At 38.5% G+C, this 15,828-nt stretch overlaps 1 protein-coding gene across 2 annotated transcripts in view; it reads right to left on the bottom strand.

Moving 5' to 3' along the window:
* The window catches only part of LOC125250293 (cadherin-2), a 214,817-nt gene that overhangs the window by 63,497 nt on the left and 135,492 nt on the right, over positions 1 to 15,828 (bottom strand). For both annotated transcript variants that reach the window (XM_048162811.1, XM_048162810.1), the window contains exon 5: positions 10,869 to 11,036. In XM_048162811.1, coding sequence (XP_048018768.1) covers positions 10,869 to 11,036 — 168 coding nt within the window. The remainder of the gene's footprint in view (positions 1 to 10,868; positions 11,037 to 15,828) is intronic.

The raw sequence follows: 15,828 nt of genomic DNA, 5'->3' as shown, positions 1-15,828 counted from the left end.
TATATTGGTTACTCCAAATGACATCAATGAAATTAATTTTTCCGGGCAGTCTTTCTCATAACAAAGCAACGACTTCTACACATAATTTTAATATTATTTTGCACTATGTTGATATATGATGTTATAAAATCATGCCGGAATAAAAAAGATATACATTTATTACATTTTAAGATATTTTAATCACAAATGAAATGGCTGTATTGGCCTTTGGACGGTTAAACCGAATGACATTTTGACACTTCAAAATCTTTAAAATACCTTTATATGTAGCAAAATATAATTAAAACCTCTTGGATTCAATGAAAGAGATCTAGTTGTACTACCTTACTTGGATGTCATATCTTTTTTTAAATTATTTAATTATTATTATTAAGGTCACGTCATTGACCCATATATAGACTATTTTTTGGCAGTTGTTACAGAAACAATAAATATTCTGATTTGACCTTGAGCTTTGAAATATTAGATAGCTTCGATATTTGACCACTATTTATGGTAATACTTGGTTACAATGACACTAATAATTCTTAATTTCTGCCAGGAATGCAAAATCAATCGGTAGTTATTTTGTTATGTTAGTTATCGGTAGTTATTATATTTTGAATAGAATAACAAGACACAAACCTGTTCAATCGCATTTGCTCCCATTTATTTTTGGTCACATTGGTTCACTACGCAGCATACAAACTTTTAGTTTAAAAGTGCGCACATTTGAAGAAATATGTATTCACACTTTTACCTCATATTTCTTTAAAGGGGTTAGTTCACCCAAAAATGAAAATAATGTCATTTATTACTCACCTTCATGCCGTTCCACACCCGTAAGACCTTCGTTAATCTTCAGAACACAAATTAAGATATTTTAGTTGAAATCCAATGGCTCAGTGAGGCCTGCATAGGAAGCAATTTTACTTCCTCTCTCAAGATCCATTAATGTACTAAAAACATATTTAAATCAGTTCATGTGAGTACAGTGGTTCAATATTAATATTATAAAGCGACGAGAATATTTTTGGAGCGCCAAAAAAACAAAATAACAACTTATTTAGTGATGGCCGATTTCAAAACACTGCTTCATGAAGCTTCGGAGCGTTATGAATCAGTGTGTCGAATCAGCTGTTCAGAGCGCCAAAGTCACGTGATTTCAGCCGTTGGCAGTTTGACACGCGATCCGAATCATGATTCGATACACTGATTCATTTGTGCTCCGAATCTTCGTGAAGCAGTGTTTTAAAATCGGCCATCACTAATCGACCATTTTTTTGGCGCTCCAAAAATATTCTCTTCGCTTTATAATATTAATATTGAACCACTGTACTCACATGAACTGATTTAAATATGTTTTTAGTACATTAATGGATCTTGAGAGAGGAAGTGTCATTGCTCCCTATGGAGGCCTCACTGAGCCATCGGATTTCAACTAAAATATCTTAATTTGTGTTCCGAAGATGAACGAAAGTCTTATGGGTGTGGAACGGCGTGAGGGTGAGTAATAAATGACATTATTTTCATTTTTGGGTGAACTAACCCTTTAAATAGAACAGAACTATAATTTCTAAATGACTCGCAGAAAGACGATTCTCTGCCGAACCATCAGTCAATATTGCGTGATCATAATTCTCACATTAGGGTAATTGTAAAATTAATCAATTATAAATATAAAATGATTAGAAAAAAATAAAAATATAAAAAACATAAAAATATATACAAATATGTATTATATATGTTTTATTAACAACAAAAATAATATATAAAAAACTATATATAAAATTTTCATCCATTTTCCAGATATCCTAACATCTGACACTACAGTATATCTTTCTACCCATTCTACCTACCATTAAAGTACTGTCAGATGTACAGTATACTGTATAAGCCACCTGAGAAAATAAAACTATGCCTGATTAAAGAGTGAATTCATTGTAATTTCCAACTAGTCTTTAGAAAACAGAATAAATCAGTAATGGTTTCCTGTAGCAGCTGAGATCTACTGATCTACTAAAGCTTAGCATCGCACAAGAAAAAAGTAAAGGTTCTTTTGCAGATAATTTGGCCTCTTGAGAAAAGACTGGATAGGTCTTTTTGATCCGTCTTACTGCCAGCGATTGAAACCTCAAAAAGTCTTTGCAGTGCTACTTTTTTCTCCCATAAATGACATTAAAACGGTGCACAGTCACTCTCGGATGTGTTTCACCTCAAACACACTCTACTCAGACCTTCACATAAAGTGTAAGCAGGCAGCCGCAAAGATACAGTCATCACCACAAATGGCCGCAGTGCTACCAGTGCCTCATGTGGAACTGTGGACCAATCCCAGCTCTAATTGGCCGTTGTGATACGACAGAGCGATTTCAGGGACGTTTTCATGCCCCACTGCTGTCTATAGCCCCCCGAGGAGACCCCACGGGCAGCAGCCAAGTCAGAAGCGCTTTGCCTGCTTGCCTTATTCATACCAAACCCAATCAGCCGAATCAGTCAACAAATTATCCGATCAGAACACATGGCTGAGCACCTCTCCGGCAAACTAACTCGAGGAAATGGACAAAGACCAGGCCACGCGTCACAGATAAGGAGCCGCGAGCTCGCCGGCGTACCAGAAAAAAGTGTTTTTGAGCGCAGCGTGAGATGAAAACGACTCAGACTTCTGTGATTACAGCGGCTGGTATGGCCAAGATGAGGCTGTTAGTGTTCCTCTCATCCCTTCCTTCCTTCATCCCTCCTTCACGCTCGGAGAAGTCGCCCTAGGGACGCATCTTTATGGATTCAGACGCGCATTTCATGTCTTTATCGCGTCATGCACGGCGAAAACACAGATATATAACCTTATGGGATTGGACGAGACTCCAGAATACAAATAGCCGGAGAGGCTCGCTGACGGTGGGAGGCCACACCGAATAGAATTAATTGCGAAGGTACTGTCATTTGAAACGAGTGTTCAGGCCCCCGAAACCCCATATCCAAGAGAAAAATCGCTCCCACACATGTGAATTCATTGGGAAAATCACAAGGGATGCGCTTTTGAGTTTTTTGGTCGCGCATAAAACCTCTTTGCTCTCGCCACAGACACATTGGTGAGACGCCAGGCAACTAATTCTTTACGTTTTCCACTTCCTTTACTTTTAAAATGGATTCCAGCGTAGGCAGAGATGAGTTTACAGGGTGCATCTTAGTTACAGCCAAACTGTGGCGTTTCATTGCCATTATACTCAAGAGAACATATGCATCAGTCCTAATCGCCTGTTGAACTCGACACTGCATGATTCCATAATGCATAGCTAGAAGGCTAAATGAGCTTTATGCTTTGATAAGAGTGTAAATAAATGGGCTTTATGATCCGCCGAGAGTGCACAGTAAGTGTTTTGATGAACAGTATTTTATTGTCTGTGTGCACCACTGACCACTGAAGAGCCTTTAAATGCAACGCCAGCTGAGGGCAGAAGGGTGAGGAGGTCTGGAGAGGGCCGAGAAAAGAAATTCACATATCAAAGAGACGCACAGAAAGCCAAAGAGCAAGTGCAAAGGATGCGGAATGAAAATTAGCCCTTAAAGGGATAGTTCAACCAAAAATGATCTCATGATTTACTCACCCTCAAGCCATCCTAGGTGTACATGACTATATTCTCTCAGACGAACACAATCGGAGTTATATTAAAAAATATTCTGGCTCTTCCAAGCTTTATAATGGGAGTGAATGGCGCTTGAGATTTTGAAGCCCAAAAAAGTGCATCCATCCATCATCCACTGCGTACGGATGTTTGTCTGAAGCTGGTTATTATAGTTTATAAAGTTTTAAATATGCATATCTTTCTTACAAAAACGCATTGCTTCGCTTCAGAAGGCCTTTCTTAACTCCCTGGAGTCGTATGGATTACTTTCATGATGGATGGATGTGCTTTTTTGGGCTTCAAAATCTCAAGCACCATTCACTCCCATTATAAAGCTTGGAAGAGCCAGGATATTTTTTAATATAACTCTCCGATTATGTTCGTCTGAGAGAAGATAATACCTAAGTTGGCTTGAGGGTGAGTAAATCAGGGGATAATTTAAATTTTTGGGTGAACTATCTCTTTAAGGGCTGATGACGAAGGCTGTCATCTCCAGCCGTGTTCTCTCCTCCCTCAGCCCGATGAACTGTCGAACGTGTGTATGTGACATGAATGTGTATGTGTGTGCGACACAGAAGCTGATGTGTATTCCTGTGAGCGTGCATTTGAGTCTCGTCTCGTCTCACGAGCCAGTCGGTGAGTGTGTAAATGGCATGTGCGAGAGATGGAGAGGGAGCAAGACATGAGAACAGACAGATGGAATAACACAGTGTCTACACTGGACACGAGCAGCAAAACATAATTTCTCTCATTATAGTAGAGCTACTCCAGTCCTGTTTTTCTGTTCATCTGAAAAAATGTGTATAACATTTAACTTATAAATTGAATGTGTGTAAACAGACTACAAATTTATATGTTAATTGTTATTACATCAAACACTAAAAAGCACAATTAGTTTGTTTCACTTTAAAGGCACAATATGTAATTTTTTGCCACTAGAGGTCGCTTATTCAAAACAAAGGCGTAGCTTGATGATGCCTTGATTTCGTGGAATCATGGGAGGTGTTGTCTTCATGTCTTCATGTCTACAGCCGGCGGAAAAGAGTCCGATGGGACTCGGGCAGAAATCATATTCATGGATGAGCTAATGTATTAAAGATTTATTAACATTACTGTAGTATGAAGCAGCGCGTGGGAGCGGAACGAGGCCGCTGGAGCGACTGCTAATGAGAGATGAGCATGACACACTTCTTGAGAGCAGCGGGACTTTTATCATGCCACAGACGCTGCTTCCGCTTCTTTCGGTCATTCGTATGTGGGGTAATGCAGCGCTTTATCGTATTAGATACATTTGAGTGTGTTGAAAGTTGTTATAATGCTACTCTGTGTTCACTCGGTGGCTGCTATGCACACTGTAGTAAGCTAGATCGATATCAGTCATGGTAAATCTTGGCGGTAAATCAAGAAAATTAGATTTAAACAAAACTTACTGTGTTGAGCTATAGCGTATATAACATGATTAGTTTTCTGTCAATGAATGTATCCAAACAGTTGCTCACCTGTCTAATAAACACATAAAATATTAAAGCGTCTTTGGCGTTTCCATGGTTTCTACATAAGCGTAACGTGGGTATGATATCATTGATAGGCGACGCACGGACATGGTCCGTGTCCTGGATAAAATTGCTTATTTCTCTGGATTTAAATGTCCTTGGAAAAATTTGGGATAATGTCAACAAACAACAAAATATATAACACTGTTCTAGTGGTTTTTGTATATTTTAATGCCCTATTAAATTAGTTCCTTTAATCGCTCCATTGCCATTGCATGCAAAAAATGAATCAGAATAAACATTAAATACATTTTAAAATATTAATATGATCATTTAATAAACTTTTTAAATTAATTGCAATTATTACATTTAAAAACAAAAATACAAATAAAAATAAATTAATGTATTAATATATTATGTATTAATATTTAAAAATAATATTAACTTATTTTAAGCCAAACAAAAAAATGAAATAAAATAAATAATCGTAACATTGGTGCTTGAGCCCTAATGAATATTCTATCCCCCGTTTTCTCAGACAAGTCTTAAACCTAGTCCCAGACTAAAATGCATGTTTGAGCTGTTTTAACTGAAAGCAACTGGCATATCTTAAAATATGTCAGTGCCATTGTTTTGTCTCAAGATGCACACCAGTAATGTTTTTTTTCTTTCTAAGGCACGGTTATAAAAGCTATTTAAAGGTGCCATCAAACGTTTCTTTACAAGATGTAATATAAGTCTAAGGTGTCCCCTGAATGTGTCTGTGAAGTTTCAGCTCAAAATACCCCATAGATTTTTTTTAATTATTATTTTTTTAACTGCCTATTTTGGGGCATAATTAGAAATGCACCGATTCAGGCTGCAGCCCCTTTAAATGCTAGTGCTCTCCGCCCCCTCCTGAGCTCTCGACTCTATCATTGCATAAACAAAGTTCACACAGCTAATATAACCCTCAAAATGGATCTTTACAAAGTGTTCGTCATGCATACTGCATGCATGCATCGGATCAGGTGAGTATAGTATTTATTTGGATGTTTACATTTGATTCTGAATGAGTTTGAGGCTATGCTCCGTGGCTAACGGCTAATGCTACACTGTTGGAGAGATTTATAAAGAATGAAGTTGTGTTTATGAATTATACAGACTGCAAGTGTTTAATAATGAAAATAACGACAGTCTTGTCTCCGTGAATACAGTAAGAAACGATGGTAACTTTAACCTCATTTAACAGTACATTAGCAACATGCTAACAAAACATTTAGAAAGACAGTTTACAAATATCACTAAAAATATCATGATATCATGGATCATGTCAGTTATTATTGCTCCATCTGCCATTTTTCGCTGTTGTTCTTGTTTGCTTACCTAGTCTGATGATTCAGCTGTGCACAGATCCAGACGTTAATACTGGCTGCCCTTGTGTAATGCCTTGAACATGAGCTGGCATATGCAAATATTGGGGGCGTACATATTAATGATCCCGACTGTTACGTAACAGTCGGTGTTATGTTGAGATTCGCCTGTTCTTCGGAGGTCTTTTAAACAAATGAGATTTATATAAGAAGGAGGAAACAATGGAGTTTGAGACTCACTGTATGTCATTTCCATGTACTGAACTCTTGTTATTTAACTATGCCAAAATAAATTCAATTTTTTATTCTAGGGCACCTTTAAATATCCCAATAAATCGAAGGCCTAATCCTGGCTTAATCTAAGCCCTGTCTTTGAAACCAGGCCTATATATTTAAATTTTTAATCATTTCACTGTTGCTCACAGTATATTCACCATTGCTGGTGTGCAGCTTTGACGCTTCCAGTGTCAACAGGATATAATAGATGATTTAAAGGTGTGAGTGGGTGCACAGACACACACGCCCATAAATAAAACCGATTCCATTCTCGGAGCAGAGTTAAGCTGTTCCTTTACCTGTGTCACCATCACCTCTCCTTCCCATCTCCATCACTCCCTGTCAGCCCTTATTTTTGCTTTCTCACTCTCTCTGTGGACAAATTACAGTGATTACAGAGTTTCTCTATTCTTAAACTCCTCCTCTTCTTTTTTCGTCTTCCCTCAATCTTCTCATTTCCCCTCTCCTTCTCTTTTGTTCCCTCGCTCTCTTCATCAGTATCCAGCAAAGACTCAGGGGAAATGAATTAGTAATATTTATGATGAAACCTTCTTTGTATCGTTGCTTCTTATCTCATTGCCTCATAAAAAAGACACTGATCTTAACAGACGTACCTATGTAGTCATCCATCAAACAATCTACCCAGCCATCCATCACAGGCACAGTGCACTGCTCTGCTCCTCTCGGCTGCCCAACACGGCTGTTAAAACTACAGAAACCAGCTCAGCTCCCCCTGCGCCTGAGTCTGCATCTATTATACCGAGGGATGCATCAGCCTCCCCGCAACATTCTTCAAACGTAATTGCAATGGTCAAAACAGCTCCCAAAACGCCTGTAATTTGTTTGCTTTTGAATTGCCGGAGAGATTTCTAAATCGGCTTCCAAATACGAGGAGATTTACCCAACCTTGCCCAGTGAACCTGAACATCTACCTGGGTGAGACTTTGATATATTTTCCCCATACGCCCTCTCTTCAGGCTTGAGATAATCTCACCCCGGCTCACCCCGGTAAAAAAAACACGCAAAAGAGAAGGGCAGAGCTGACGTCTGGAGAGAAAGGACTCTGCTTTGACCATACTAATAAAGGGCTGGTATGTAATTGAGCAGAACTGGAGGGCGGCTGCGTTTGATATCGTTATGGCCCTTATGCAGGCACAGTTAAACAGCTGGCGCTCAGCACTAGATAAGACTCTTTCTTATAGCCTGTTCTTAGAAATAGCTGGTTAATATGCACCAGGTTGTACACACAATCAAGCCTATTTAGGAAAATAAAATAACACAAATCAAATGTTTTGGGATTTTCCCACTCTTATTGACGGAAACAACAGGGAGGGGATGGGAAAATGGGACAGAGATGTGATTTAACCCTCTGGTGCTCTTCGTGTGTTATTTCAATGAAATGAAAGTACTAAATTTTATTTCGATAATGTTTTTATATTCAATATTTTGTATTTTTAGTGGATTTTATGGTACTGAATTATATTTACGCAGTAGTTATAATACGTTTATTGACTTTTTGAGCATGGACCTGATAATGAAATTTCCAACCCTTAATGCATACATCGGGTCTTTAGTGACCCGGGACGTCATTCACTACCCTCCTCCTCGATCATTTTTTAAAGTTAGACATCAACCTTCTTGGTATTCCTCAATCAATTCATTATAAAGAATATAACAAGAAAAAAATCATAAGATTGTAAAAGAATGCCTCTTTTTGTATTCATTTTTTGTAAAAATTGTATAGGGTCGCAAACGACCCGGGGTGTGTATGAGTGTATTTTTTCTGCGCAACAATCTTAGATGACGGAATAAGTGCAATTCACCTTTATTCCACAAGGTGGCAATGTCTGATACACAATGCTGAAGTGACGACTCTTATTAAATGAAATAATAAGAAAAACATGAAATGGCTCAGCGATTTACTGCAGAGCAAGTACTGAACGCAATCAAATATGACTGTAACTGTTACTGGATGGATCTGGTGAAGCTGTTAGCGATCGAAATATTGATTTTGAAGATGTTGAAAATTATATAGCTTTGAGAATATGTTTGATATCGCGGATGGGCTCATATTCGTGACCTCAAACATAAAACTAGCCCATTATTTGCTGAATTTACTGGGAAATGAGCTCTGACGAAGACAGTGATGATAGCATAAAACATCTGTACAAACCGAGCCCTTTCAAGCTCCAAAAGATAACAAAATATGCTTTATTTTATTCTTCTGTAATTGTTACTCTAATATCAGAGGAGTTTTATATTATCGTGACAGGTAGAGATCCTTCCGTGTTAGATATAGATCCGGGTCGCTAAAGACCCGAATATGTAAGAATGATTGGCGAAACAGTCATGCATTTAAGGGTTAAACTTAATAAATTTTGAATGCTTTAGAGCACAGAATTAATTTTGGTCTCTTTTTAAAGATGACACATGGCAAATTATTGCTGAAGTGAAAAAGGTTTAAAAAAGTTAACTTAAAAAAAGCTACAGAATTTTATGTTTATTGTTATGAAAAATGCTATTTTAAACTTTATATGAAATATATATTTTCAAAAACACATTTTACTGTAAAACTGCAAGAAAATCAAAGCCATAAATCTAAACAAGTTGTGTTCCAAATTTGAGCTTGATATCTCAAAAAATGGGCTTTCAGTAAGTCATTTTTGACCGTGAGGAGCAATAGTGTGACTATTTTTTTCAGGACTATTTAACCTTTTCGAATCATGTCCATAATTTGTGTGTGTGTTTGTGTGTGTGAGTGTTCACATAGCAAGTGCCAAAACCTTTACCAAGTTTCGTACCATTTCAATGAAGTAAGAAATTCTAAAAAAGTAACATTTTTCCGAATAGCATCACGAGCGCCACACGCACTGGAACACACGCATTAACATCTAGACCATACTATGATGTTTTTTAAATTTACCATGGTAAATCCCAAAGTACTGTAAAATTGTAATATGGGATGTACTTGAAAGAGCATGTCATTGTGTTTAACTTCTAATTTTGATGATAATGGTGGCTAATGCCAAGCTTTAGGGCTGCTAAATCATGACGTTAATTTGAAGGCCAACCTAGAATGTCAACTTACCAATATGGTTTTAATAGAAGCTGAAGGAATTGGTGAAATCGTAAGAATTCACAGAAAAACATATGACCCAAACCTAACTCTAAACCTATATGTAACTGTAATAGAAAAAACTACTGAAGTTCAGTATAGAAAATCTATGGTGTAACACCGTGTCCTAACCAGACATGACGCCGCGATGCAATAAAAAGGTATTTTTTCCATGTTAATCAGAGCATTTGTCCTAACTAGCCGCAACGCGCAACGATTCTGTTTTGGAAATGGTATCTATTTTTCTGTGACGTCACAGCTGAAACAACAACACAAAGTATGGCTATGATAATCTCAGGTAATGTTTATGTGCTTTATTTATTGTTGACAGTGTCTCATGTCTGTTTGAATGTCATTTTGTGTTCTCAGCTTTGTAGCGTACTGAAAGTAACCATGGAGTAACCACCTCAGATCATGAAAATAAATAGGCACAATGACATTCAAACTGTCAACTCATTGTGAAACATTTATTATTATTATTAATGTTGAAAACAGCTGTGCTTTTTGGGGAGAAACTGACTTTTTTTGTGTGTATATGTGTGTGAGACAAAGTAAAAGTCTTTACTGTCACTTTAGATCAATTTAATGCATCCTTGCAGAATAAAAATGTAATAATTTATTTTAAATAATTTAAAAAAAATGACAGACCCTAAACCAAAATAAGTTTGTATGCTTGATGAATCAGACAACCATTTTAGTCTTTACATAGCAACATATTATTAAGCACATGACTTCAAAATCTGTGTATGATTGTGTGTAATTTGTGTTGTAGAAATGTGAAAGTTAATTTTAATTTACTCAAACTAAAAACTCCCTGAAAATTCCTGTGGGGGAAAAGAAAAATGCAAATTCTCATGCAGGTTTTAGGAACACAAATGATTTTACATGGGATTTACTTCAAAGAGAGTGTCTTATTTTTCAAATATGGCTTTTAGTGTAGCATCTATGGTAATTTGACAGACATTTTTGGTAAAGGGTCTGTAAGGGACATGCGTAGACTTGATGCGAGATATGGAAAGTTTCTCACTTTGTATAAAGCGCGGAGGGTTGTCGTTGACGTCCGTCAATCGTACAGTAACCGTAGTGGTTCCTGACAGGCCACCAAGATGTCCGCCCATGTCTTTAGCTTGCAGGACCACCAGATACTGATCCTGCGCTTCTCTATCCAGATCAGGAACTGCAGTGCGCAGGATGCCTGAGGGAGAAAGAGAGACAAAGAGAGAAGCACATCACAAATTCAATCATCTCCCTGAATCAAATAACTTCCATGTGTTCTCTGACCGTAAACTTGCAGAAACACGTCCCGGCGGACAAGGTCACCGTGCAGGACTCCTACCATCGGACAACAGTCAACAATGGAGGTTTATTAAAATATCAGAGGAAGTCTAACTGTGGATGCTGCGTATAGGAGGAGACCTTTGAGAGTGCTACGGCTCAGATCGCTAATTCTCACTAATGAGTAAAAAAGAATGCCATGCAATGCATACACGACAGAATTAGGTTAATATCCTTGATTAGCATTCACAAACCTCCAGGAGAAAAAGCCCTCTCATTCATATCAGCGTGGGGTCCACAAATGTCAACAAAATTAATTAGGTTTCATTAGACGGCCAAATGGAATCAAAACACGAAGGAAGTCCATTATCCACATAGACAGAGACACAATACGCCGACTGCTACACAAACATTCGCACAATGGATCCGTGCTTGCAGTAAAATTCATCTTTCGCTTTCTCGCTCCTTCTCTCTGCCTCATTCTTTCTGGCCTGTCATACACACAAATACCATCATTCTATTCTCAACCCTGACGCTCACACATAGAGATCGGCCACACAGTCCCACTGTGTGTAGAATCGCCCAGCGCTCACTTCACTTCTGCCAATTCCACTCTACAGCACAAAGAAGCAGGAGTGATTTTTCAAATGACTACAGCCCCCCTGTAAGCCTGAATAAAAGCCTCTCGCAAGCCTCCGGGTCACAAACCAGACCCTCCAACAGGCAACAGGCACAGAGGCAGTCCTTTAAGCCTGCCATTTGAAAGAAAAGTTCATCCAGAAATTCTGCCATCATTTTTCTCACCCTCATGTCAGTGTGAACCCGTACGCTGTCATTTTATTCTGTGGAACACCGAAAAAGATATTTTTAAGACTCTTTATGCACCTACACTAGCATCTAAACTTTAGGGTTGGTAAGATTTTTTGTTATTGAAAGTCTCTTAGGCCGTGTGTCCATCAAAGCGTTTTTTTCCCCAAGGTTAGGGTATTTTTCCAATTGTTTTCAGTGGGAGCACAGTGTTTTTAAAACGCCAGGAGCGCAATGAGGCGCTGGGCGCTCTGCGTTTTTTACTGGTCACTATATTCAAGGCGCTCTATAGCCCAGCCTCCAGCGTGAGTTTTTAAAGGCAACCCTTTTGCCCCCTCGGCGCAGGACCTGGCATTAATTAATGTTAACACAAATACAAATAATGTATTAGTAAATGTTAAAATGAACATTAAAGCTGCAGTCCGTAAGTTTTGACTCTTTGTCGCCATCTCTGTTTGAAACCTGCAATTGCAGTTATTTGCGTAATTATCTTTACATGGGTTGTGCATCCTCAGCGTTTGCTGTCAGTTTGCTGGATACTGTACTTCAGAATCACAGATTCTGCATCTTGAAGTATGACCAAAATAAGAATTTTCACCGGAAAATGTCTTCTGAACAAGTAAGTAACCTGTCTGCCACTTTTGTTCTGACCAACTGAGAAAATAAGCATTACAATAATCGTGCTGCCAATGGTGATTAAATCTAACGATCACTTAGCTCGGATTACATCAAACTGTGCAAATTATTATTATTGTTATACTTTGTTCTCAAACTATTAAAGGGTTAGTTCACCCAAAAATGAAACTCACTTTCACGTCGTTCTACACCCGTAAGACCTTCGTTCATCTTCAGAATACAAATTAACATATTTTTAATGAAATCCGATGGCTCAGTGAGGCCTCTATTGCCAGTAATGTCACTGAACCTCCCAAGATTCAGAAAGCTACTACAGACATATTTAAATCAGTTCATGTGACCACAGTGGTTCAACCTTAATATTATAAAGCGATGAGAATTTTTTTGCACCAAAAAAAACCAATATAACGACTTTTCAACAATATCTAGTGATGGCCGATTTCAAAACACTGCTTCATGAAGCTTTGAAGCTTTATGAATCTTTTGTTTTGAATCAGTGGATTCGTATCAAACTGCCAAACTGCTGAAATCACGTGACTTTGATGCTCCGAACTACTGATTCAAAACAAAAGATTTGTAAAGCTTCATGAAGCAGTGTTTTGAAATCGGCCATCACTAGATATTGTTGAAAAGTCGTTATTATTATTTTATTTTTTTTTAGCGCACAAAAAGTATTCTCGTTACTTTATAATATTAAAGTTGAACCAATGTAGTCACATGAACTGTTATAAATATGTTTTGAATACCTCTCTGGATCTTGAGAGGTTCAGTGACATTACTGGCAATAGAGGCCTCACTGAGCCATCAGATTTCATCATAAATATCTTAATTTGTAAGGTAAGGAGATAGTTTTGAACACTGGGTGGTTATGTACTTGCTCAAAAATTGATTTTGGATCATTTTTAACCAAACTGCAGATTTAAGATAAATAAATGCTGTATAAGTATTGTTAAAAGCTGCATGTAGATAACTAATGTTAACACATGAAAACTTATTATAAAGTGTCACTCTGTCACTTGTAATCAATTTAATGCTTCCTTGCTATATAAAAATAATTACTTTAAAGAATCTTTTAAAGAATTTATCTCACTGACCTCAAACTTTTGAATGGTTGTGTATATAATGGCAGTATAAGAGCCATAAAAGTGTCATAAAAGTATCCCATTTGACATGAAGTCATACAGTACAACATCTTTATGTGAGAAACAGACTGACATTTAAGTCGACAGATTGCAAGAATGTTTCCTTAACCAATCAAGTGAAAAACATAATTTGTTCCCAAAGAAAAAAGCCAATTTAAACTTACTCACTAAGCCTTAAGGACAATTTATCATCAATTAAAAACGTCAGAATCATCATTGAATCTGGAAATGCAGACTAGATGTGAGCTTTGGTGGCATCAGTGAGTAATGACTTGCAAATCTCATGCAAAGATATCATGTGACTTCAGAAGACTTGGAATATGACGCACAAGACTACTTTTTATGATGCTTTTATGGTGATTTCTGTCCTTTTTGGAGCTTGCTAAAGGAATTGTCGTTATATGGCGAGAGCTACTGTACGCAAAGATTCTTAAAAACATTTTACTTTGTATTCCACTGAAAATATAACAGCATACAGGTTTGGAATGACATGAAGGTGAGTAAATGATGACAGAATTTAACTATTCACAAACCTGTGGTGGCGTCCCACTTTGAAGCATTTCTCTTTTTTCCCCACAGCCCTCAGAAGTGTGATTTGAGTTAGTGTTTGCAGCATTTGTTAGAAGTGCAGCAGCTCAGCCGGTGTGAATACATTTCTGCCACGTCAGTCTGGATTAACGAGCAATGAAGAGAGGGAGGGAAGAACCAGGAAAAGAGGAAGGAGGAATGAACCAGAGAGATGAAGGGATGACGGAGTGAGGGGGAACTTAGGGAAATGATCAGGGCTTTGAAGGGATAGAGCTTGGTGCTAATGGCTGATCAGGGACTGAGACTGGCCTAAAGACAGTATGAAACATGAAACTGAAGGCTCTCTATTCAACAAAAGCATTTTATTGTATTTTTCACTGATTTTTAGTCACTTCACTTGAGGTTTAGTGACTTTACTTGTCCCTCAAGGCTGAAGGATGGCGAGAATCTGATTAAGAACTTGTTCTCCATGGATAACGTTAGCCAAACACTCGAAGCGGTTCTTCAAACAGTTTCTCATAAATGTTTTAAATGTTAGAGGTATCTACTGTTATTGTGTTTCTGTTATTGCATGCTCTGCAGTCAGAGACCTTTATTTTTTCCCCACTATTATTGACAGTACAGTAGAGAGAAGATGGGAAGTGATGGGAAAAAGAAGATCAGAAAAAGATGCAAGCTCACACTTGCAACAGCATGTCAAAACTGAAAACATGACTCGTTTATGGTTGTTAGTGCAGGTTTGATGTTGGCATAGCTGATAGAACCAAGCAATACTATGATAGGGAAACTGGTTGACGAGTAATTTCTGGAATACATTGTCCAACTCCTTTGTCTTGCTAAGGCTAAATCACCCTTGGTTACATTTTATTTTAACTCTTTCCTGGCCATTGACTGAATTTTTCGTAACTCATGAGACAACGCTTCCCTACCATTGACAGAATTTTCATGCTGAAAATTCCATGCTGGTGGACCCGGGTTCGAGTCCCAGTTAAAGAGGACGGTTCAAACAGGAGGGGTTACATTGGTGCCGTGACCCGGATGGGAGTGAGGATGAGAGGGATGAGTGTAACGGACGTAGGCCGGTAAGAGCTGTGTAAACCTCACTCCCCTGAACTCAAAAGGTGCTCTAGCGACGGACGATAGTGACGACGGTCTTTAGCCTCCTTGTTAGAGCACCCGACTCCCATGCCAGAGGACCCGGGTTTGAGTCTCGCTTAGAGCAGGCGGTTCGAACAGGAGGGGTTACGTTGGTGCCGTGACCCGGATGGGAGTGAGTGTAATGGACATAGGCCAGTAAGAGCTGTCCATGTAACCCTCACTCCTCTGATCTCAATAGGCACGATAGAGACTGCGGTCTTTAGCCTCCTTGTTAGAGCACCCGTCTCCCATGCCAGAGGACCCGGGTTCGAGTCTCGCTTAGAGCAGGCGGTTCGAACAGGAGGGGTTACGTTGGTGCCGTGACCCGGGTGGGAGTGAGTGTAATGGACATAGGCCAGTAAGAGCTGTGCATGTAACCCTCACTCCTCTGATCTCAATAGGCACGATAGAGACTGCGGTCTTTAGCCTCCTTGTTAGAGCACCCGACTCCCATGCCAGAGG

The sequence above is a fragment of the Megalobrama amblycephala genome, linkage group LG17, assembly GCF_018812025.1.
Source record: "Megalobrama amblycephala isolate DHTTF-2021 linkage group LG17, ASM1881202v1, whole genome shotgun sequence".
NCBI lineage: Eukaryota > Metazoa > Chordata > Actinopteri > Cypriniformes > Xenocyprididae > Megalobrama > Megalobrama amblycephala.
Note: the sequence above shows the minus strand (reverse complement) of the source record. Positions and strands in the feature narration are given on the sequence as shown.